Source organism: Scardinius erythrophthalmus (genome assembly GCF_964197995.2).
Source record: "Scardinius erythrophthalmus genome assembly, chromosome: 14".
NCBI lineage: Eukaryota > Metazoa > Chordata > Actinopteri > Cypriniformes > Leuciscidae > Scardinius > Scardinius erythrophthalmus.
In genome coordinates, this window is record NC_138234.1 from 11,377,206 (window position 1) to 11,400,708 (window position 23,503).

At 38.6% G+C, this 23,503-nt stretch overlaps 1 protein-coding gene across 1 annotated transcript; it reads left to right on the forward strand.

Moving 5' to 3' along the window:
* Window positions 1-310: 310 nt before the first annotated feature.
* On the forward strand, window positions 311-23,275 carry LOC308702128 (SLAM family member 5-like; the record flags this gene model as incomplete). Its single annotated transcript, XM_081384796.1, has 6 exons — window positions 311-335; window positions 5,039-5,359; window positions 5,526-5,810; window positions 5,879-5,965; window positions 17,111-17,221; window positions 23,271-23,275. 6 exons carry the CDS (start codon window positions 311-313, stop codon window positions 23,273-23,275), a joined length of 834 nt encoding a protein of 277 aa, XP_081240922.1.
* Window positions 23,276-23,503: the final 228 nt, after the last annotated feature.

Sequence of the window (23,503 nt, forward strand, 5' to 3'; positions counted from 1 at the left end):
CAGAACGACCGTCAGGCCACCGGGAAATGTCCCGGTGCTCCCGATGGCCAGTCCGCCCCTCCTCACTGTGCTCAGAAGCCTTAACCTGCCCAGCATTGCTTCAATCTCTGGTTTAATCACTGTGTTGCGATTATTAAGTGTAAGAAGTCCAGATAAACTGTACTTTAACTGTACTTGTTGCCACAGCAACAACCAGGGTACTGAAGGGGTTGGGGGTCAGAGGACAGGCCTTCCGACAAGCTGTTGGGTCACTGTCAGAGACTGATGAGCAAAGCAGAAACTGGCTGTGGCTAAATCGGAAGAATCCCAAATGGGCCACAAAATGGCCAAGAGAGGTAAAAGTAGAGGGGAGCGCATGGGACACCAGTTGTTGCTTTTGAGCCCTTTGAAGGAGTTGTGGAAAACACCAAACAACGAAAACACCAAGGAAGGAGGGTGCCCACCTGATGACCCTAATGAAGTGATTACCCCTACCCCCCACTCAAGATTTTAAGAAAGTGCTGATTATTCAAAGGGATTGCACTAAAGTATCACGTCCTATTTGCTCAACACACAGTTGAATGGCTAGTTAATTTGAGTAAAGGTCAAAAGTTGAGGTCCTTTGATATGTTTTATACTTGATATCTTTATGCATTAATCATTAGTTGCATGATATTGATATGATATTGAACTGATTAATGGCTCCAACTGGTGTGTTTTTGAAGAACAGCATCATCACTGTGAACTCAACAGGAAACACTATAGTGATGATATGTGTTGTAGTATTCTTACGTTCCGCTAAGAACCAATCACATGCCAGAGACATTGTATCCTGTGTTCTTATTGGCTATAGCACTTGTCAGTAAAGTTTATGCAGATTGGCTCTAAAAGTTTAGTGTGTATTATGCTGCTGAAGAGTTAACACTCATGTTGCGAGTCTGAGTCTAGTTAATAAATCCTCATGATAAAACTAGTTCTGCGTGCACCCAGAGTCTCTTTGAATACAGAATCATCATGACGAAAGCATAACATGTGTGACCCATCAGGATGTGCGTCCAACACTATATTGTTGGATTTTAACATTCCTTAAAGGGTATCGTTTAAGTGCTATAATCTGGTCCCCGGGGACATCTACCAACCCAGAAAACGTGAAAATTGACTTGTGTAAAAGTAAAAAATGACGGTACATGCAAGTCGATGAGATGAATCAATGTAACTCCACAACAACTACATAAATGTATCCACTAACCATTCAGAAATGTCCAGGTGCGTCTAAAAGTTAAACCTCTTCCTGAGTCTCTCTGTAAGGCTGCACTCGCTACTGGTTATCTCTGAGATTTTGGATAAGTGAGATTATTTGTGTGTTTTGTCATTGCTGGAGTATCCGAAGCTTGTGTAAAGGATCAACAATCTTCTGAACGGAGGCGAGGAGCAGCAGCTCATTTACATTTAAAGGGACACACACGAAAATGGCGCGTTTTTGCTCACACCCAAAAAAATCAGCTGCAATACCTGATCTGTGGGGTATTTTGAGCTGAAATGTCAAAGACACATTCTGGGAACACAGTAGATTTATATTACATCTTGTGAAAAGGGGCAAAAAATGTCACCTTTAAAGAAAATGCAGTGAAAGACTAAATTACACTTACTAATGACAGAAACACTGAAGCTCTTTATAATTCTGATGATCTGTAGTTTATAGAGTATAGAGTCTGTGTTTCTGGTATGTGTGATGATCAGAGATCCAGTCTGATGATCCAGCTTCAGTCTGTAAATGTACATATACAAACAAACAGTAGAAGATCATAATTGATTCATACTTTCACTCTCAGACAAACATGTCTCATGATCTTGAACAACTTAATGCACATTCAACTCACATCCTGATTTCTGAGCTGCACAGTACAGTCTCTAGAATGTGAATGTTTTATTCTTTACCAAATTGATATAAAATTATCTTTTTTTTAAAACAAAAGAATAAATAACTTTTACAGACCAAACTTGTGAATGGCAGTGTTAAATATCATTGTGTTTCAATTGTTTTCCTGTCTCTGTGTGAAACAGTTTCTCATCGTGTTTCTGTAGATTAAAGTTTAAAGCTGTTCGTATAGGCAGGACAGGAAGAAACTCTTCACCTACAAACTAACACAAACACACACGCACTGACTGCCCAGTCTCACATATAAGATGTCTGTCCACCCAAATGATCAAACCACAAAAAAAAAGAAGACAGAAATAACCCGGAGCAGGTTTCAGTTTGACTCAGAAGCTGAACGTCAGTAAAACCATGAGATCAGATACGCTTTTAACTTTGAACTTTTCATACACTAAATTTTAGAACTGAATAAATATATACACAACCATTTTAAAATCAGTTATGCTCTTAGCCATTTAACACAGTTACACTGTAAAAAATTTCTAACCCTCCCAAATCAAAAATTTCAAGTGACCGATAACATCTACATTTTTCAATTGGCCCAAGTGAAATTCTGTAAATTATAAAATTAAATGTACAGATTTTCACTTGGGCCAATTGAAATTTACAGAATTTCACTTGGGCCAATTGAAAAATTTAGATGTTATCGGTCACTTGAAATTTTTGATTTGGGAGGGTTAGAAATTTTTTACAGTGTACAACTACTTTTCAAAAAGTATGTTAAATGATAAACATAAAGAATATCTCACCCATTAAGAACAGTTTAAGTCTTGATAAGGCCAGATGAACTATAACATTATGTCATGTGCAAATGCAGCGAGTGAAACTAGGAGGGCCAAACTGTGTCGTGGGAGGATTCACACATATAGACTGAGTGTTTCCAGTGGATAGTTTCATCAGACACTGAACTACTGGAGAAAATGTTTCACACATTTTTCACATGCGTTTTGTTCTGTCTGTGCTGGTGCCGTTTGATTGGTAAGTTATAAAAACATTTTTATGTTTTGATGGTGATACAGTGGCTGCTACACACTCAGAAAAAAAGGTACACAAGCTGTCACTGAGGTGACACACTTTCAAAAGTAATATAATAACTTAAGTACTAATATGTACCCTTAAGATACTAATAGGCATCCTTTAGGGATTAATAAGTGAAAGGGTCTCGCTCCAGTCACAGCTTATGTACCTTTTTTCCTGACAGTATCTGTTCAAATGAGATTATTTTCATCTACTGTTATGTGTGAAATTAATCATGAATATTGTGAAATCTACTAACGTTGTATTCAGTGTCTGAATTTTAAACTGAAATTTTCTGCCATAAAGTTGGAAATTTCGCCAAGATCACTTGGTGCAAACACACAGACTGCATCCGAAATTTGAAAAATTACAGACAGGATAGGGAGGTAGGAAGGTAACAAGGCACGAATCCAATGATCGATCCACATCCATCAGGAGACCTTCATCCGATTGATTTTTGAAGGCAGCATAGATGTATCCTTCACTGCCTTTGATATCCCACAATCCCCTGCATTCCATTCTGTGACAGTTAAATAAAGATTGCGTTTGAAATTTGAGGTCGGAGGTCAGTTTGTGTGTAAAGTGTACATTTTGATCAACTTTTCCCTCTTTTGATGACATTTCTAGTGAGAAGTTAGTACTGTAGTAATCAAATATTAAATTTGTTGTCACCAGCTCTCTCTATTTTGTCATCAATCATTAAATCGTTACGCTGCCTCAGAAGCCTGTCTGAAATCAGTTTGGTGAGGTATCTTTATATGTAAACGCTGTCTGCTAAGTCATTGTCTGACAGAGCAGGGAGGCAACAAGTCATGCAGCCACAGTTTGTAGCCTATATATTTACAACACTAACTAACTCTATGAACATGGAAAACAGTGATAAATCGACCTCTCAACCTTATAACTAAGGAGGAAATCCAACGCAACGTTGAGGGGACCAAACGAAACATGATCAGTTAGCGACACTGGATATCAACCACACAGCAAAAAGACTTTTTCATATACTGTCTACTTTCTTTGTATAACAGTTCTATCTAATAACGTATTAGTCATGGCTTTTAAACAGATTGTAAACTAAAGACGGAGAATAAGAGTGCTGTGTTAACAGGCTCTGGTGTTCTCAGCGCTGTCAAAATAAAAGTCACAACAACAAGCGCGGCTTACGTCACTTCAGAGTTCCTAATGGCATTGCAACCAGGAAAATGGCCCTAGCTTAGGGAACATTTAGTTCTCGGGGAACCACCCTGGTGGCTAGTTTCTAGAACTACCCGGTGCGAAAGCGCCTAATATGTGCCATTTCGGGAGTAATATGTACACTTTATGTAATAAAGTATGATAAATAATTATGTATTTGTTTTTAATAAATATGTAACTTTATACACTGATACTGAATTCTGTTCCTTTACATTAAAGAACAGGGTCAAAGTTAATCTCCTTATTAAACTCATATATGACGGAAAAAGTTTTTGTTGTTTTTGGAAACCTGTCCGCTTTGAGTTCATATCTGGAATTAAGCATTTATGTTTTTTACTATATTAAATAGCCTGTAATATTTAGAATGACAATACAATGTATTACGGCTTGTTGGATCATTTGCTTGTTTAATATTTATGGTACATCTGTACAAGTATGAATACAAGTATGTACAAGTATGAATAATAATGATAATAATAATAGTAATAATAATAATAATAATAATAAGTCTTGCATAAGAATAGTAGCATTAAGCCATTATCTCTAGACTGGCTCCGCTCTCCTATGTACTTCTGCTAAACTTTAATTTTCCTTCAGTATGATTTATGTACTTAATGTACGAGAGTCTGGTTGACCAGGCTAATTATCTCTCCTTTTTTCCATAAATGATGCTGCTGTATTAGTCCATTCATTGATACTGTAAATATTTTTATTATTTTTTAACATATTTATATTAATTTTTAAGCAATTCATAAGCACTACTGCAATGTTTTCTCTCACTGCTTGATTCAGACAATCTCTCTTTAACTGTAGCGGTTAGAAGTTTACAGTAGCACATGTAAAGACGGTTGATATTTCAGGCTTTGTAAACCATCAGAAACCTTAATCTGTGTAAATCTGTTTGTTCTCCAGGTGTGTTTGGTGATTCAGTGTCAGTGATGGAGGGAGATTCTGTTACTCTAAACACTGATGTTACTGAAATACGTGAAGATGATGATATACAGTGGACATTTGGAGCTGAAAACTCTCTTTTAGCTCAAATAAAAAAAAAGGAGCAAATCTTCTCCACATATGATGATGGTCCTGATGGGAGATTCAGAGACAGACTGAAGCTGGACAATCAAACTGGATCTCTGACCATCACAAACACCAGAACTGAACATGCTGGAGTTTATCAACTACTGATAATTAGAGCTAACCTGACATCAACAACATTCAGCGTTTCTGTCTATGGTGAGTCGAGATAATTTGTCCAAACGTTCACGTTAATTTTATAGTTAGAAATAAAAGACACATTCAGTGACCGTTAACACACTAAACACCAACTCAACACAAAATCCACAATAACTAAAATAGACTTGATTGTTAATATTTCTTTCTATTCTCTCATGTTTTCCAGCTCGTCTGCCTGTTCCTGTCATCATCAGTAACTCTTCACACTGTTCTTCATCAAATTGTTCATTGGTGTGTTCATCAGTGTTGAATGTGTGTGATGCGACTCTCTCTTGGTACAAAGGAATCAGTGTATTGTCCAACATCAGTGTGTGTGATCTCAGCATCAGTCTCTCTCTACCTCTGGAGGTGGAATATCAGGATAAAAACACCTACAGCTGTGTGCTGAACAATCCCATCAGCAACCAGACCACACATCTGGACATCAACACACTCTGTCACACATGTGCAGGTACCACAGTTCTGATGATAGATGTGATTATATACAGATTCACTCACACTAATGACTCTCTTCTTCAGTTCCTCCAGTCTCAGTGTCTCTGATAGTGTTGATCTCTGCTGCTGCTGGATCTCTGATGATTGTAGCTGCAGTCATTGGGATCTTCTGTATCTGCAGGAAAAAAAATAGGTAAGGAGATCAAACAATTAATGCATATGTTGAAATATTGATTTTTTATAAGGCCAATTTCAATAGATTGAATGTTGTTTTTAACTTGTATGCATTATGCTATTGTTTATGCAGTTCAGACCCAGGAGAAAGACATGAATGATTCTGCATGGTATAAACCAAAAAGACGAAAAAAGGTAAGACCATTCATGACTTTGTTGCAAGAAGTTGTTGTCTGTTTGAATTTTTGTAATCAGTATGCATCAGACGGTCAGTAAACAGATGTACTGTATTTTTCCTCAATAACAATAAAATATGATTATATTCAATGCTTAGTTCATCCAAAAAAAAAAAAAGTCTTAAATTTACTCACCGCACTGTTATTAGATTATTTTAGGCAGCATGTCAGCCTCAGTCACCATTTACTTTCAATGCATATTTTTGAAGTGAACTATAACTGCCAGTGTCTGCCTACCACCACCTTGTGTTTCCCGGAAGAAAGTTTATCTCCATCGTAGGTTGTAACAGAAGACTTCGGTGTTTGTCGTGGTCGGGGAGACTTGATGAGGAAGAGCTGCCTAAGTCACTCGTCCTTATTTAATCGTGCTGTTTTATTTGCCACTTGGAAATATGCTTAAACATGTTGGCCTACGCAGGAACAACGGCATGGAAATAAAATAACGACAACTGTATAAAAACACACACACACACACACACACACACACACACACACACACACACACACACACACCTTAGGCTATACCATTACAATGGGGTGAGTTGACATTTTACCTGGCGTTACGATTCAACCCTATGGATGTTTATAAGATAAGATAAGATAAAATATACTTTATTGTCCCCGAAGGGGAGATTTGTTTTGGACTCATGTACATTAGACAGGTAGGCCTACATACAGTAGACACATTAACACCTTTCATTGGCAATTTAAATTTTTTTTAAATTACAACCGTTATTTATTTCAGGCTCCCATATTGCACGTCCCAATAGTGTATATTGCACATTCCCGATGGTATATTGCACATTCTCGATGGTATACATATTGCACATGCCTGATGGTAGGCTATATGTGACTCCAGATGTGAACAATCTGCGCAGATTTGTCAATTGCAAAAAAAATAAAAAATAAAAATCAATAGGCTACAATTAAACATTCTTCCTACATTATTTTGGTGGTGTTATTTCATTACTTGAAAGGCAAAAGTAGGCTACCATAAAATTTATATATATATATATATGAAGAGTTCAGATGCAAAAGCCTCTAAGTGCCATCTGAAATTTTCTTCTAGAATGATCATTTGTATCAAGTTCGTATATTTAAGGTCAGTAAGAATGTTGGTACTAAACAGTTTCTGGTCCCCATTGACTTCCATAGAATATATACCATTATAGCATAAAAATAAAATAAAAATTATGAATACAAAAGAAGATATTTTAAAATATGTTGGTAACCAGACAGTTGATGGACCCCATTATAGACGACCATTATAGCATAAAAAAAAAAATAATAATAATAATAATATATAGGCTATATAGCCTATATAGACTATAATGGGGTACATCAACTGTCTGGTTGCCAACATTTTTTTTTATATATCTTCTTTTGTATTCAACAGAAGACAGTAGCTCATACAGGTTTAGAACAATTTGAAGGTGTTCAGTTAAATGACAGAATTTTCATTTGTGGGGTGATCTAACTCTTTAAAGCTAGTGTGCTCCAAAACAATGACAAGATTCACATTTAGATGATATAAGTTCAAAACTTACCATCTCTCACTTCTGCCAATATTAATCAATGATTTTTGAAGACATCACTGCACTTCAGCTTCACATCAGATTTACTGTCCTATCAAATGCTCTCTAGAATCTGAAGTCCCGCCCCCAACATTAGTAACTGAAATCAGTCACTTATTCACACAAGTATTATTATTATCTACATGGTGAATGGCACACGGTGCAATTGGGTCAAATTAAGTCTGGTTTCACTTTATTTATTTTTTTAGCACAAAATCGCAAAGTATCCTTTCACCACACATAAGTGTTGCAGATTTATTAGTAAATAAGATTCTCATAGATGCAAAGCTCTGAATAAGCCCACTGATTATCAGTGACAAAGCGATCGAACATCATTCATTTGGATAGGCTGATGACTTCTGCCGATACGGGACAGTGACTGATCAACAAGAGATCAAACTTATGCAAATGATGGGCAATACCCAGGTTAGGTCATAACAAGCTAGGTTAGGTCATTTAGGACCCACAGGTTAGGTCATAGGCTACAATCAATTAAAATGACTGTATATTGATTGACTGTATATTTTTTCTTGCAGAAATCAGAGGAGGCCGTGTATGAAAATGTATCAAAACAGTGATCAAATACAGCATCTCTGCCAGGATATTTTTCTTCTGACTCATCTAATGTTCTTTCTTTCTTTCTTTCTTTCTTTCTTTCTTTCTTTCTTTCTTTCCTTTTCTACATGCAATATAGTACTATTGTAATAATAATAATAATAACAACAACATACTCAAATTAATTTGGTCTATTATAATAAAAATACATATTTTCACATAGTTACTAGTAAATCACACCAGCAGTCAGCAGAACAACATCATAATTCCTGCTATAGGAACTGAAGACAGACTTGAAGCTGTAATGATAAATGGATACAATTATTATTGACTGTATTTGCTGTCACGTCTTCTCAAATTCATTCTCCATATTGAGTGGCGCCATCTGGTGGGTTTTGAATTACAGCACAATGCAACAGGTTACTTTAAGATCAAGAGTCATGTGACATATGTGAAAACGATCACTTGATGTGCATGTGAAGGTGATAGAGATGATGTCAGTTATGTTTTAATACCGAGTCAGAGCTCACGGTTTCATTTATTGGGTCGATTTAACTAAATATTAAACTGTATTTTAACATCCTCAAAGGAAAATGTGGTGAATTACTAAATTATACTCCCTAATGACAGAAACATTGAAGCACTTAAAAATGTTAAAGTTTTTTTTTTTTTTTTTTTTTTACGTAAAGATTGTGGGTAAGAAAAATGACTGGAATCATAATGTATTAACTTTCTCCTCCCAACCAACCAATTTGAAAAAAAAAAAGAAAAGAAAAAGAAACACATTCTAAACTTTTGAACAGTTAAATATGATAATTGTGTTACCGTTTCTCTCCCTCTGTGTCAAAAACAGTTGCTCATCTTGTTTGTTTTGATTAAAGAGTTTTAACAAATCTGACAGTATCAGGACAGGAAGAAGCTCTTCACCTACAAGCTAAACACTCATGCACTGAAAACACACTCTCACCTGCAAGATGTTTGTCCACCAACAGACAAAACCACGCCCAGCAAGCAATTTCGCGTCTAATAGACGTCTAAACACAGCCCAGACGTCTAGGCTAAATCGAGGCTAATTTTGGGCTGTCAGTGAAAATCTAATAGACTTCTAAACATAGCCCAAGAATAGACAGCTATTGAATGACTACAAATATACGTCTAATAGACGTCTAACCATAGCCCAAGAATAGACAATCAGACAGCTATTGAACGACTATATTTATACGTCCAATAGACGTCTAACCATAGCCCAAGAATAGACTAGTCATCAGTTAGACCGCTATTAAACGACTACATACGTCTAATAGACAGGCAATATGGGTCTAGGCTAAAACAAGGCTGATTTTGGGCTGTCAGTGAAAATCTAATAGACGTCTAACCATAGCCCAAGAATAGACTAGTCATCAATTACACTGCATATACATGTAATAGACAACAAAATGAGGCATAAGGATTCTTTTCACTCAAATATAACAGGTTCTCATAAATGAAAATCCATCCAAACTAATTGAATATAAAGGGATTTATTTTGAACAATTATATAGACAACAACAACTTAGACAACATTCAAACATAAAAATGAACAAATAAAACATTGGAAAAATATGTAAAACAAATTAAGATATTAACATTTTTAAGAATTAACTGTTTACTTTTGATCCATAACCCCCACCCCCTGCCCTCCCTGGTGCTTGTTTGAAATGATTAGAAATTGCATTTTTTATTTCACATTCCGTAGCTGATGGAAAGCTGGTCATCACTGCGTCTGCCAAATGAGAAAAAGGAAATAATTATTGCTCAAGAAAAGCATTGTTGACAGTCATTTAACTAATTACAGTCAATCACTTTTGCTAGGATGCACACTAGAGCTGGCCAATATAGAGTTAACAGAATATAGATTGAGACTATATAATTTATATCAATATAGACAATAATTTATATCAATATTATAAATAAATTAATATCAATAATTGAACATTTTTGCCCACGTAATGGTGATGCAATACGGGGTGTAACGATACGCATATTAAATTTTGGTATGTTTTAGCTTACCTTAAGGACGTCCAAGATGTAGGTGTCTTTGTTTCCGCAGTAGTTTCAACTTTGATTTTTTAGGTCAAACTATTCTTGTCTGTCAGTCATATAATGCAGGTCTATGGTCACCACCTAAAAAGGCCATGCACAGAGAAGTCCAAATTAAACAATTCCCCATCGCAAGTACACATTAATGGCCTAAGACACGAAACGAGCAGTCTGTGTGAGAAAATGAACAGTATTTATATCGTTTTTACCTCTTGTACACAGCCACGTCCAAGTGATATGAGGGCTCGCGTGCTTCCAGGTGTGTGACGCGTCCGTGTTCTGGCTTAGTTTGCGCAAGCGGCGCACTTAGACTAAGCCAGAACGCGCACACACCGAAGCACGCGCGCCCTCAGATCACTTAGACGTGGCTGTGTATAAGAGGTAAAAACAATATAAATACTGTTCGTTTTCTGACACAAACTGCTCGTTTTGTGTCTTAGGCCATCAGTGTGTACTTATGGTGGGGAATTGTTTAATTTGGACTTCTCTGTGCATGCTCTTTCAGGTGGTGACCATAGACCTGCATTATATGACTGACAGACAAGAACAGTTTGACCTAAAAATATAAAAATTGAAACTACTGCGGAAACAAAGACACCTACATCTTGGATGCCCATAAGGTAAGCTAAAACATATCAAAATTTAATTTCAAAGTGAACTATCACTATAAGTCATTCTTTATCACTTACTCATATAACTCTAATAAACATAAAAAGATACTTATAGGCGTAGTTCACTTTAAAAAAAAAAAAAAAAAAAAAAAAAAACATGTAATCATTTACTCACTTTCACTTGGTTCCAAACCTGTATGGCTTTCTTCTGTTGAACACACACACAAAAAAATATTTTGATGAATGTTGGTAACAAGACATTTAATGGTAGTCATTGACAAGTGTTCTGTACATTCAATTGTTGTACTTTGTTGACTGATTGCTGGATAATTTGCAATAAACAGTGTCTTTAAATCAAATAAAGTGGATTACATCACTCCAGTTCTGAGGTTTTTACACTGGCTATCTGTCTGTCAAAAAATTCATATCAAAAAACTACAGTTGGTAATAAAATTAACATTTTAAGGCCAAAGTAAATTTCTAATCTTCTGATGCACTATGAACCATCCAGAGCAGACCTCTCAGGTCATCTGGGACAGTAGCCAGCTACTTTTATATCTCCAAAGTCAAAACAAAACATGGAGAAGCAGCATTCAGTTTTATATCTGAAACAAATTCACTGAAAACTTAATGTATGCTGCATATTGTAATTATTTAAAAACAAGTTTAAAGACTTTATGTTTGCCACTACCTTTTATTATTTTTTTTTTTATATAATTTCTTTTCATGTTGCACTATGCTGCTGTTAAATTTTATGTAAAGTACTTACAAAATTTGCTTTAAATCAAAAACTATTATTTATTACTCTAATTTAAAAACAATATACTGGTATCTTTATAATAATAAAAATAGTAATGATAAGTTTCATAGTTCCATGCTTACCACATTCATTGAATTTAGATACATTTGCAATAACACGTGCAGGTAACTTTAACTTTTTGGAGAAAAATAGTACTCTGCAATGTTAATGTTAAAATGTCACGGTTTCTACACATTATATCAACTAACTAATTTAAACAATGAACATATCAAAAATAACACGCATACTTACAAGATCGAAATAGAAATGTGAAGGTTTTCACTCAGACTGTTGCTCGCCCGTTGCTCTCCGACAGCTGCCTCGTGTAAAATAAAATGGCGGAAATGTTTATCGCGAAATTTGGCTAAAGTGATCTAGTCGCGCAATGCCAGTAGTCCCAGTAGACATGTCTCAGTAGTGTTTCGATTGTGCCATCTAGCGGTTGGGAAATGCAATTGCATTTGATTTGATTTTTTATCGTAGATTGTGTATGAATGTTATGTTTATGTGTGACAGAAAACATATTAAGCTGTGTGAGCGAAAACATTTCAAAGACTAATATTCTTATACTATATCGCTGGTCTGAATCTGGGCTATAGCCAAGCCGTACGTAGACCAGATTGCCTTGATTTCGCCAGGTGGGCTAAAGCAGACCGCATATCGCCCGTCCAATTCGGAGCTAAATCGTGACTACAGATCGACCATGTCTTGAAATGACATATTGAACCTTGTAGACATCATACCAATGCGAACATGATGGAATATCAACCATTTCATGCACTGCCTGGCAAAAACCAACAATTAATCAGTTTTGACTAAAAGTGGGCTACAATAGCCGGGTCTGAATACGAGCTAAATCGTGGCTACGCACAGCCTACACATATAACATGTAAAATAAAGTAAACCAAACAACTTGTAATCACAGTAGACTTTGCTTACATGATGGAATATAACACATCTCACAAGTTATTTTGGAAAAAAAAATACATTTATCCAGATTAAATGTTATTTGGGCTAAAAGTGGGTTACACATAGTCGGACTATATCGGGTCTATATTTAACCCAGACGTTGAAATGACGGCTATTGCTTGCTGGGACATTTCTGTAGAAAACCGACCGCAGCAGTTTCAGTCTGACTCAGAAGATGAACTTCAGTAAAACTGGCACTGTGAAGTGGCAGACAATTTTATCTATGTACTTTGGGTTTTTCCATTCATTAAAATTTAGACACAATACACATCATTTTAAAATCACTAGAGTTAGGCTTTCTAGCAATCGTCGTTAGGCCCGAATTCAAGGCAGGAAGCACTTACTGAAAGCGCTTGCAAATCACCTACTCAGTTGACTGACGCTAGCGCCAGAAGAGAGCAGTTTTGAGTGAAAGAGACTTCGGGTCAGCGAGCTGAAGTGGCTCAAATGAGGCTCCTTTCATGGCCTCCAGGACCATGGAGAGGTCCCAGACAGGCACGGAGGGGGGTCGAGGTGGGTTTAGCCTTCAGGCCCCTTTGAGGAAGCGCACGACCAGGTCCCTTCTTCCCAGTGATTGCCCAGCCACATGAGCGTGAAATGCTGCTATTGCCGCTATACTTTGAGCGTGGACGGGGAACGCCCCGCGTTTAAAGAGCTCTTGTAAAAAGGAGAGCATTTTCTGTACTCCACATAATAAGGGGGGCAAGTTCCGAGCTGTGTACCAAGCAACAAAGTGAGATGCAGCTGTTCATCTGACTTGCAATGGTCGAACTTCAGGGCTGCGTTCAGCCCCGACAAAACGTTGCACAACGTTTTTTAAACAGAAACGGTGATGCGTTGAACACACTGTTCTGATGACGCAAGAGTTGCAACTATGGCAGCTGAGAAGGCCATTCTTTGTGTTCTTTGTGAAGAATTTTCGGAGCCTTATGAAGTTGGTATAAATATGTGTTTAATACTACAAAATATGCCCGATGTTACAGTTACTGCACTTGCCGCCCAGAACAAAAGAGAACATCCCAATCGAGTGAAGGGATTTGCGGAAACTGAAATGGAAGCACACATCTTACCTAATTCAGACTAAAACACATCTATTTAGCCTCACATACTGACTTTATTTGTAGTTTTAATACCCTGTATTTTCTTTCTCATTTTTAGGAAAAGCACTTAATTACCATTGTTTATTTCTATACCAAATGTCATTCACTTGCAATGAAGCTAAAATGCCCACCAAACAAGAGAAAACGTATCTCAAACCCCGTTGCACACCGTTGCACGCCGTTTCCAGTAAACATGACGTTCAACCCGGAAACCGTAGCAAAACGTTGCGCACCGTTTTGAACTTGAAAGTGCCCCAGGTTTCTGACTGAGACACAGCAGTACAGACTGATTGGTTTGCGTGCATGAGCCGCCTCGCCATAGGTTCGTGCAGTTGCCGCAGCACAGCCAATGACTGCTCTAGGTGCTCAGCTAGGTGTCTGCTGTGCAGCTGCACTGCGTTTTAAAAACTTCTTGAAAGGGAAATTTAGGTGTGACAGGGTTGAGACTAGGGTAACAGGGTTGAAGAGACAAATACAGCTTAACATATAAATAGTTTTTTTTTTACTCAAATTCACTGTAAGATTTTCTATAAGCACTGTATTTCATTATGTAACCAGGAAAGACAACGGATATAAATTGCAATTGCAACTGAGTTTTATTGAGCCGACTGCAGGAAAAACATTAGAACATTATAAAATGACTGAATAGGACCTCAAAATAAAACATAACGTGTGCTTTTTATGTGTATGTGTGTGTGTGTGTGTGTGTGTGTGTGTGTGTGTGTGTGTGTTTTTTTTTTTCATGTACGCACGCTTCGTGGCATAGTAATGTAATGGGGTTGAGTGTGACGGGGTTGTGACTTTTTGCTCAAAATGGCCACTGCTCTACATGAAGTGAATAACAGGAGAGCACATGGCATGCATGATATTAAGAAATCATGTATATTGTTGAAATAAAGATAATTTTCACAAATAATAGATTTATATCTTTATTTGATGTAACAGGGTTTGAGTCGTTGAGCTTGACAACCACAATATCACAATTCTAAATAAGTTATAGTTACAAAAGAAGGTGGTAACTTGCCTGTCTGCACACAATGTTGTTCAGAAGACTTAAATGATGTTAATTCCTGTTATTGATGTCACACAAGGATATATTAAATTAAGGTTTAAAGGTGCATTAAGCAACTTTTCATGTTAAAAATACCCGTTTTTCTAACCCATACATGCTTAAACAATTGCCTGATGGGCTGAATGAGCCCTTCTATGATCACTGCGATTGCCTCTATAATCCTGTACAGTCAAATAAATAAGAGGGATTCGGGTCGGAATCGACTGGGCGTGACGTCATGCGCGTTCACGCTCACCTGGCTATGTCTGGCAGGTTTGTGTATTCGCCGCCATTATCCGCATCAGCGAAGACAACTCAAGCGACTTTTGCAAAAGTAGAAGATGGATTCAAAGAGACCGGCTTCTAGTTCATCCCAAACCCCAACGCAAACTCCACATAACCGCGTGCACAACTCTGGTTGCAGTTTCGCGTGTCGCCAGAAGGGGGCATAGTTCTGCAAAAACTCAGAGACTTGCGCAATGCACCTTTAACTAATAAATCTGTTGTGCCAAACTTTAAACTGTGAAATAATCAGATTTACATTTAAACCATAATTTTGAGCCTGCATTGCGTTCCTTTACATTCAAGAACAGGGTCAAAGCTAATCTTAAAAGTAAACTCCGATATGATGGGAAAAGTTTTTGTTGTTTTTGGAAACCTGTCCGCTTTGAGTTCATATCTGGAATTAATGCATTTATGTTTTTTACTATATTAAATAGCATGTAATATATAGTATGACAATCTAAAGTATTACGATATTAGTATTAGTATTATTGAATAATTTGCTTGTTAAAAATATACATTTTTGAAGGTATTAATAATAATAATAATAATTATTGCATAAGAATAGTAGCATTAAGCTATTATCTCACAAATGATGCTGCCGTATTAGTCCATTAATTGATACTGTAAATATATTTCCTAGCAACCTGTAAGCACTGCTGCAATGTTTTCTCTCACTGCTTGATTCAGAAAATCTCTTTTTAACGGTAGCGGTTAGAAGTTTACAGCACATATAAAGACTGTTGATATTTCAGGCTTTGTAAACCATCAGAAACCTTAATCTGTACATTTGTTTGGTTCCACTTTATTTTGATAGTCCACTTTAGACATTCTACTAACTATAAATAACTTTGCAACAACATGTCAACTAACTCTCGTTAGAGTATTAGAGTGTTAGGTTATGGTTAGTTGCCAAATTATCTGTTGAGGAGCATCAAAATAAGCAGATATAGAGCAGACAGTCTACTAATACTCTAATGACAGTTAGTTAGAGATCACTTCTAAGTGGATTATTGAAATAAAGTGTTGCCATTTGTTTGTTCTCCAGGTGTGTTTGGTCATTCAGTGTCAGTGATGGGGGGAGATTCTGTTACTCTAAACACTGATGATACTGAAATACGTGAAGATGAAGATATACTGTGGACATTTGGAGATGAAAACTATCTTTTAGCTAAAATAAAAAAAAAGAAGCAAATTGTCTCTACATATAACGGCACTGATGAGAGATTCAGAGACAGACTGAAGCTGGATGATCAAACTGGATCTCTGACCATCACAAACACCAGAACTGAACATGCTGGAGTTTATCAACTAGAGATAATTAGAGTGGAAAAATCATTAAAAACATTCAATGTTTCTGTCTATGGTGAGTCGAGATCATTTGTCCAAACGTTCACATGTTAATTTTATAGTTAGGACTGAAAGACACATTCAGTGACTGTTAACACACTAAACACCAACTCAACTTAATTGTTGATTGTTGTGTTCATATTTCTGCTCATTCTCTGATGTTTTCTCATCTGCCTGTTCCTGTAATCTTCAGTAATTCTTCACAATGTTCATCTTCATCATCATCAAATTGTTCATTGGTGTGTTCATCAGTGTTGAATGTGTGTGATGCGACTCTCTCCTGGTACGCAGGAATCAGTGTATTGTCCAGCATCAGTGTGTGTGATCTCAGCATCAGTCTCTCTCTACCTCTGGAGGTGGAATATCAGGATAAAAACACCTACAGCTGTGTGCTGAACAATCCCATCAGCAACCAGACCACACATCTGGACATCAACACACTCTGTCACACATGTGCAGGTACCACAGCACTGATGATATATGTGTGTGAAGATCAGACTCACTTACAATAATGACTCTCTTTTCCTCTCCTTCAGTTCCTCCAGTCTCAGTGTCTCTGATAGTGTTGATCTCTGCTGGATCTCTGATGATTGTTGCTGGATTCGGGATCTTCTGGATCTGCAGGAAATGTAGAAAAATTGACAAAGGCAAGTGTTACCTACAGCTTTTAAACAAGTATTATAAAAAAAAATAATACTTTGAAAATATGCTTTAAACAAGTCAACTGATAGCCCTATTTTATCATTTAATTAAAATGATTCTCAATTTTGTAGTTAACCTTTATATGAAACCAAACTAATATGTGTAGTTATTTACTGCAGAATACAGTGATTTTGGAATTTGTGTCTTCATAATGGTCCCCAACATCACTCTTTACTCGTCTCACTCGCACACAGCATCAACACTGAAAATTCATTAAAAAAAATTAAAAAAAAATTCATGCAGCTGGTGCTCAAATTAAAATCTAAATGAATGATGACTTTTGTTAATACAAATAAACAACCCAATTGGTTTGATTTATGTGTAAATGTCTCTCTAAATATGACAAACACATATTTGTTTAAGAACTTTGTGTGTGGTGAAAGTTAATGCTATTTTTAAAATCGGCAGTGTTAAGTTTATTTCTTTACGTTTGAAAGCCCTAATAATAACAAATATTGTGAAGAACCATCTTTGTAAGATTGCATTTTGCAGGTTTTAATGGATCTATTATTGTTCAAACAGCTGAGACGTGTTCAGAAGAGATCATTTATGCTGAGACAACATTCAACAAAAGAAACGCACAGGAATCGGTGAGACAATACATAGTTATTGAGTATTTTTATCATTTCAGATGTAGATAAGTGTGCGTTTGTTTCCTCTGTATAATATGGAAGCCCATTTCCACCACAAAAGATAAACAATGATGGTCTGTTCATTTATAATAATAATAAAAAATAATAATTATGACAGTCTAAGTCAAAATGCTGATAATAAAAATTCAATTATGACTTAAAAGGTGAAAATATCACATACAAAGTTTTGAAATTGTGACTTTTTGTCGAAATAACAGTATGACATACTAATAGACCTAGTATGCCATAATTTTGTTACGACCCTCCTTTGGCTCTTAAGAAGGGGAACATTAAACCAGTTCGGTCCCCTGTCACCAATAATCACTGTGAATGGGTGAGAATAATGAGAGACACAAGACAAAAAGTCGAATGAACTTAATTTAATAAACGTAAAGGGATAACTATTTTACATATGAATAAATAAAATCTATATTTACACAAAGATAAATAAACCAACCACGAAAAGAAAACTAAACACACCGGCAAATTTGTGTCAAATAAAAGACAATCAAAAAGGAACTTACTAAACCATTTCAATCTAACTATAATCTAGAAAGAAAATATCAAAGAAAAAGTCTTCAACGACCACGACATTGTAACTTTACTCTAACCAAACAAAAATAAAGAGAGTGGCACAAATCCCTAACCTAGTGTGTATAGAGAAAATTCAAGCTAAATGTTTGCCATGTATGCCACGTGACATGCTTACCTAACCCCTCTCCTCCATCCAGCTTAACCCAGCTTTGAAGAGCTGTTTAGAGGTGCTCTAAGTGATGTTGGGTGACGTCACTTCTTGTTGACGTTCATAGTATTGTCAAACAAAATGGAGGCTAGCTCGACCCTCCATCCTCCTCATCCCGTCCCCTCCCCCTGCTTCTCTCTCCTCCACTCCCCACACCCCCCTTCATGTGCACGCGCACTAACCCCCCAAACTAGCCTCTCCAAGTCAAAATTTTGTAGTGAATTTTCTAGTGACTGATAACATCAACATTTTTTTAATTGGCCCAAGTGCAATTCTTGTTGCAATAGTCTGTTAACATTGGCTCAATGAGAAATAATATGTCTTTTTTTACAGAAAGTTGAAGAAGAGGAATGTGTAGATTATGCACCAATCGCAATGAGAAGATGATCAAACTTCAGTCTTTTCCCGAGTACAAGACCCAGATTGTGATCATTTCACCTCCAACGTCCTCAGACTCCGAGTCAATGGTTGAGTTTTGGGATTGTGAGAATCACCACGTTTCATCAGGAAATCACAGCAGTGTAACGACTGAGACAAATCAGACACAATTATTTGTTGTATTTCACAAATAATCTTTAAAACTCACTCTGGGGTCTATGGACCCATCCACCAAAGGACCAACTAGGGCAAGAAGAGCCTCAGTTACCATGACTACCAACTGATAAGACGGTTTATTGCTCTAATAATGTGGTCATGTGGAAAAGCAGAGGCCATAGGAAAGACCCACAGCCCTTAAGACAGACTTTCCTGCATTCATTTATGGATGAACTGATCTGTAAATGAGCATGCACCCCAGGACATTGTACAAATGATTATTACTGTCTTGTGTAATGTATTTTGATACTATTCTTTTTTGATACTATGTATTTCATGATTTAACCTCACCTACACCATGTTTGGTCTCTATAAATTGGTACTTTGAAGATCGAAATGGTCGTGTATATGATATGTCGATGGCTGTGCAACATATTTGTATTACAATAATCTTTATTATTATATTATATTATTATTAGTCAGGTCCGAATCTTCAAGATTGTGTAACCCTGTAGGCATTTTTGAGGAAAAGTTGTTATACCACATTTTTAGAAAGTTCAATGTCTCCTGAATAAGGATCCATCGTATAACATTGAAATAAGGGTCCCATTTTCTTGTAATTGTCATTGAAACAATAGGTGCATTATTCAAAGCCAAAACACTACAGGTGGATAGGGTAAAAATTTTAAGTTATAGATATCACCATAAAACCTTTCCAGTTTTTCACTTACATAGAGACAGACATTTTTTGTATTACAAGTTTTCTGAAATGTCATGTTTACATATGCAAATGAGGCATACCAGTATATATATATATATATATATATATAATTCGAGGGGCAGGCATACCAGTGCGCGGTTCCCCCTTTCGGGCTAGCCCTGTCTCTTCGCGTCTTCACAAAGGTTGTCGAGGCAGCCCTTGTTCCTCTCGACGACTGGCTGATCCTAGCTCACTCTCGAGACAAGGTTTGCGAACACAGGGACCTAGTGCTGCGGCACCTAGCTTGTCTGGGCCTTCGAGTCAACTGGGAGAAGAGCAAACTCTGCTCCGTGCAGAGGATCTCTTTTCTCGGTATGGAAATCGACTCGGTCGCCATGTGCGTGCGCGCGCAGTCACTGCTAATTTGCCTTCGTCAGTTCGAGGGCAAGAGTGCGTTTCCACTGAAACTATTTCAGAGGCTCCTGGGGCATATGGCATCCGCAGCCGCAGTAACGTCGCTCGTCTTGCTTCATATGAGACCGCTTCAGCTTTGGCTTCGCGATCAAGTCCCGAGGTGGGCATGGCAACAAGGCACGCTCCGAGTCCCAGTGACTGCCTTCAGACCTTCACCCCGTGGACGAACCTCAGTTTTCTATGGGCTGGAGTGCCCATAGAACGAGTTTCCTGGCATGTTGTTGTATCAACAGATGCCTCCATAATGGGCTAGGGCGCCATGTGCAATGGACATGCTGCCGCAGGCTCCTGGACAAGACCCCAGCGCCTTTGGCATGTCAATTGCCTCGAGTTGCTGGCTGTACGTCTCACCCTGCACTGCTTCTGTGCGTTGCTCAGGGGTCAGCACGTATTAGTCCGATCAGACAATACCGCCACAGTAGCGTACATCAACCGACAAGGTGGTCTGCGCTCCCGCCGTATGTCGCAACTCGCCTGCCACCTCCTCATATTGAGTCAGAAGCATCTGAGGTCGCTTCGAGCCATTTATATCCCGGGAGACCTGAACCGTGCAGCTGATATGTCTCGGTTTCGGCCTCTCGCTGGAGAATGGGGACTCCATCCCCAGTCGGTTCATCTGATTTGGGATCAGTTCGGGGACGCACAGGTAGATCTGTTTGCCTCCCACGACTCTTGCCACTGCGACCTGTTTTATTCCCTGACCGAGGGCACGCTCGGCACGGATGCACTGGCGCACAGCTGGCCGCGGGGCCTCTGCAAGTATGCGTTTTCCCCCAGTGAGCCTTCTTACGTAGACTTTGCGCAAGATCAGGGAGGACGAGGAGCAGGTAATTTTGGTTGCCCCGTATTGGCTCAACCGCACCTGGTTCCAAGAACTAGTACTCTTCGCGACAGCACCTCCCTGGCCAATTCCTCTGAGAAAGAACCTGCTTTCTCAGGGACGGGGCACCCTATGGCACCCTCGTCCCGATCTTTGAAACCTCCATGTGTGGTTCCTGGATGGGACGAGGCAGGTTTGAGTACCCTACCACCAGCGGTGGTGGCTACCATCACTTCCGCTAGACTAGAGCATCGTCCACGAGACATGCCTATGCGTTGAAGTGGAACCTCTTTGTCAACTGGTGTTCTTCTAAACTTAAAGAACCCACGAAAGGCCCGATCAGTGTCGTGCTTTCCTTCTTGCAAGAAGGGTTGGAGCGAAGGTTGTCTCCCTCCACCCTGAAAGTGTATGGTGCCGCCATTGCCACACATCATGATGCAGTTGATGGTAAGTGCATTGGAAAGCACGACCTGATCATCAGTTTCCTGAGAGGAGCGAGGAGACTGAATCCTCCTCGCCCTCCTCTCGTTCCCTCTTTGGACCTCTCTGTGGTTTTAACTGCCCTGCAGAGTGCTCCCTTTGAGCCTCTGCAATCAGTGGAGCTTAAGTTCCTGTCAATGAAAACAGTGCTCCTGGTTGCATTGGCCTCCATCAAGAGGGTAGGGGACCTGCAGGCATTTTCGGGTGACGAAGCGTGCCTGGAATTTGGACCGGCTAACTCTTACGTGATCCTGAGACCCCGGCCTGGATATGTGCCCAAGGTTCCCACCACACCCTTTCGAGACCAGGTGGTGAACCTGCAAGCGCTGCCCTTGGAGGACGCAGACCCAGCCTTGGCACAGCTCTGTCCAGTACGCACCCTCCATACTTACATAGACAGGATGCATTGTTTCAGGACTTCAGACCAGCTCTTTGTCTGTCATGGTGGGAAGCTGAAGGGAAAGGCTCTCTCCAAGCAAAGGTTGTCTCACTGGATAGTGGACACCATTGCTTTGGCTTACCAGCAGCAAGGTCGACCATGCCCCCTTGATGTGACGGCCGGAGTGTGGCATCCTCTTGGGCTCTAGCGCATGGCGCCTCGCCAACAGACATATGTAGATCTGCAGGCTGGGCGACACCTAACACGGCCTCTGGGCAACCCCCACGTGTGTAGTCCACTGTAAGCCTCTCTGAGCATGTGTCTTTCCCTCGGCAAGCTACCTTGCCACCCCTGGGTTTGAAATATTCCACCTGCAGCTGGACACCCCAGTGATTCTCAATATGCAGCCCCCTGGGGTCATGTGTATTCCAAGTCCCCCCCTTCGGGCTGGGCATAATTGCATATTTCCACTGATATATGCTTCCCAGTGTACCTTGGCATAATTCCAGCAGCCATTAAAAACTATCCCTTTCATGTTAATGTTGTTTTTTCATTGTTTACATGTTTAAATATTCTGAGAATGCATAGTTTTAGTTCTAATGTTTAATGTTTAAACTGCAACAAATGCATTAAAACTTTTTTTTTTTGGCAGCCATTTTGTTTTTATTGTTTATGCCAAAACAGTGATGTTTACAACTTGTTATACGGCAGAAATGGATTCAGCACCTAAAAATCATATAGAAACAACACTTGAAGTACTTTTCCTCAAAAATGCCTACTGCATCTTATCCAGGGCTATTTATCTATTTTGGGACCTGACTATTATATTATAGCAACCAATCCAGCTGCACATTAAAATAAGCATGCTTCAAACAAAGAGCCATTTATCTCAAACAGAGGAATTTTCTCACTTGGATATTCCACCTTTCTCATTGGTCAAGCAAATCCAGAGAGGTGGGACTTTTCTCAGGCTTTATAGGGCCAAATTCACAGTGACCCCCCTCTCTTCTGGCTTCTACTGCGGCTTCTTCGGGCTGATGTCTGTGGGGAACCTCACCGGGGCCGATGGGCAACGGCAGGCCTTGAGCACAGCCTGCTATATCTTCACTTACCCAACAGAGTCAGACTGTAATTTCTTCAGAGCTTCATTCCCTGTTTACGGTTTCATTCTGTCACTTTTTCATTTTACCCGTGTATGTGTGATTGTGTGATTGTGTGTATGTGTTTGTTTAGATTAGCTGTGTCTGCGTTTAGTTAATAAACTTGTGCGCAATACATATTTGGTTCTGAATCTCTGCTTGCAACAAAGTTTCAGTGTCAGTTTGTGATCGTCTCTCTCTGAGGTGTGAAAAGTGTGTCTGTGAATAACATGCGGTTGAAGATGTTTTTTCCATTCCTGCTTACATGAAACCATTTGACTTCTGCTCAACAGAGAAACCACTTTACAACACACCGGTGATACTGAA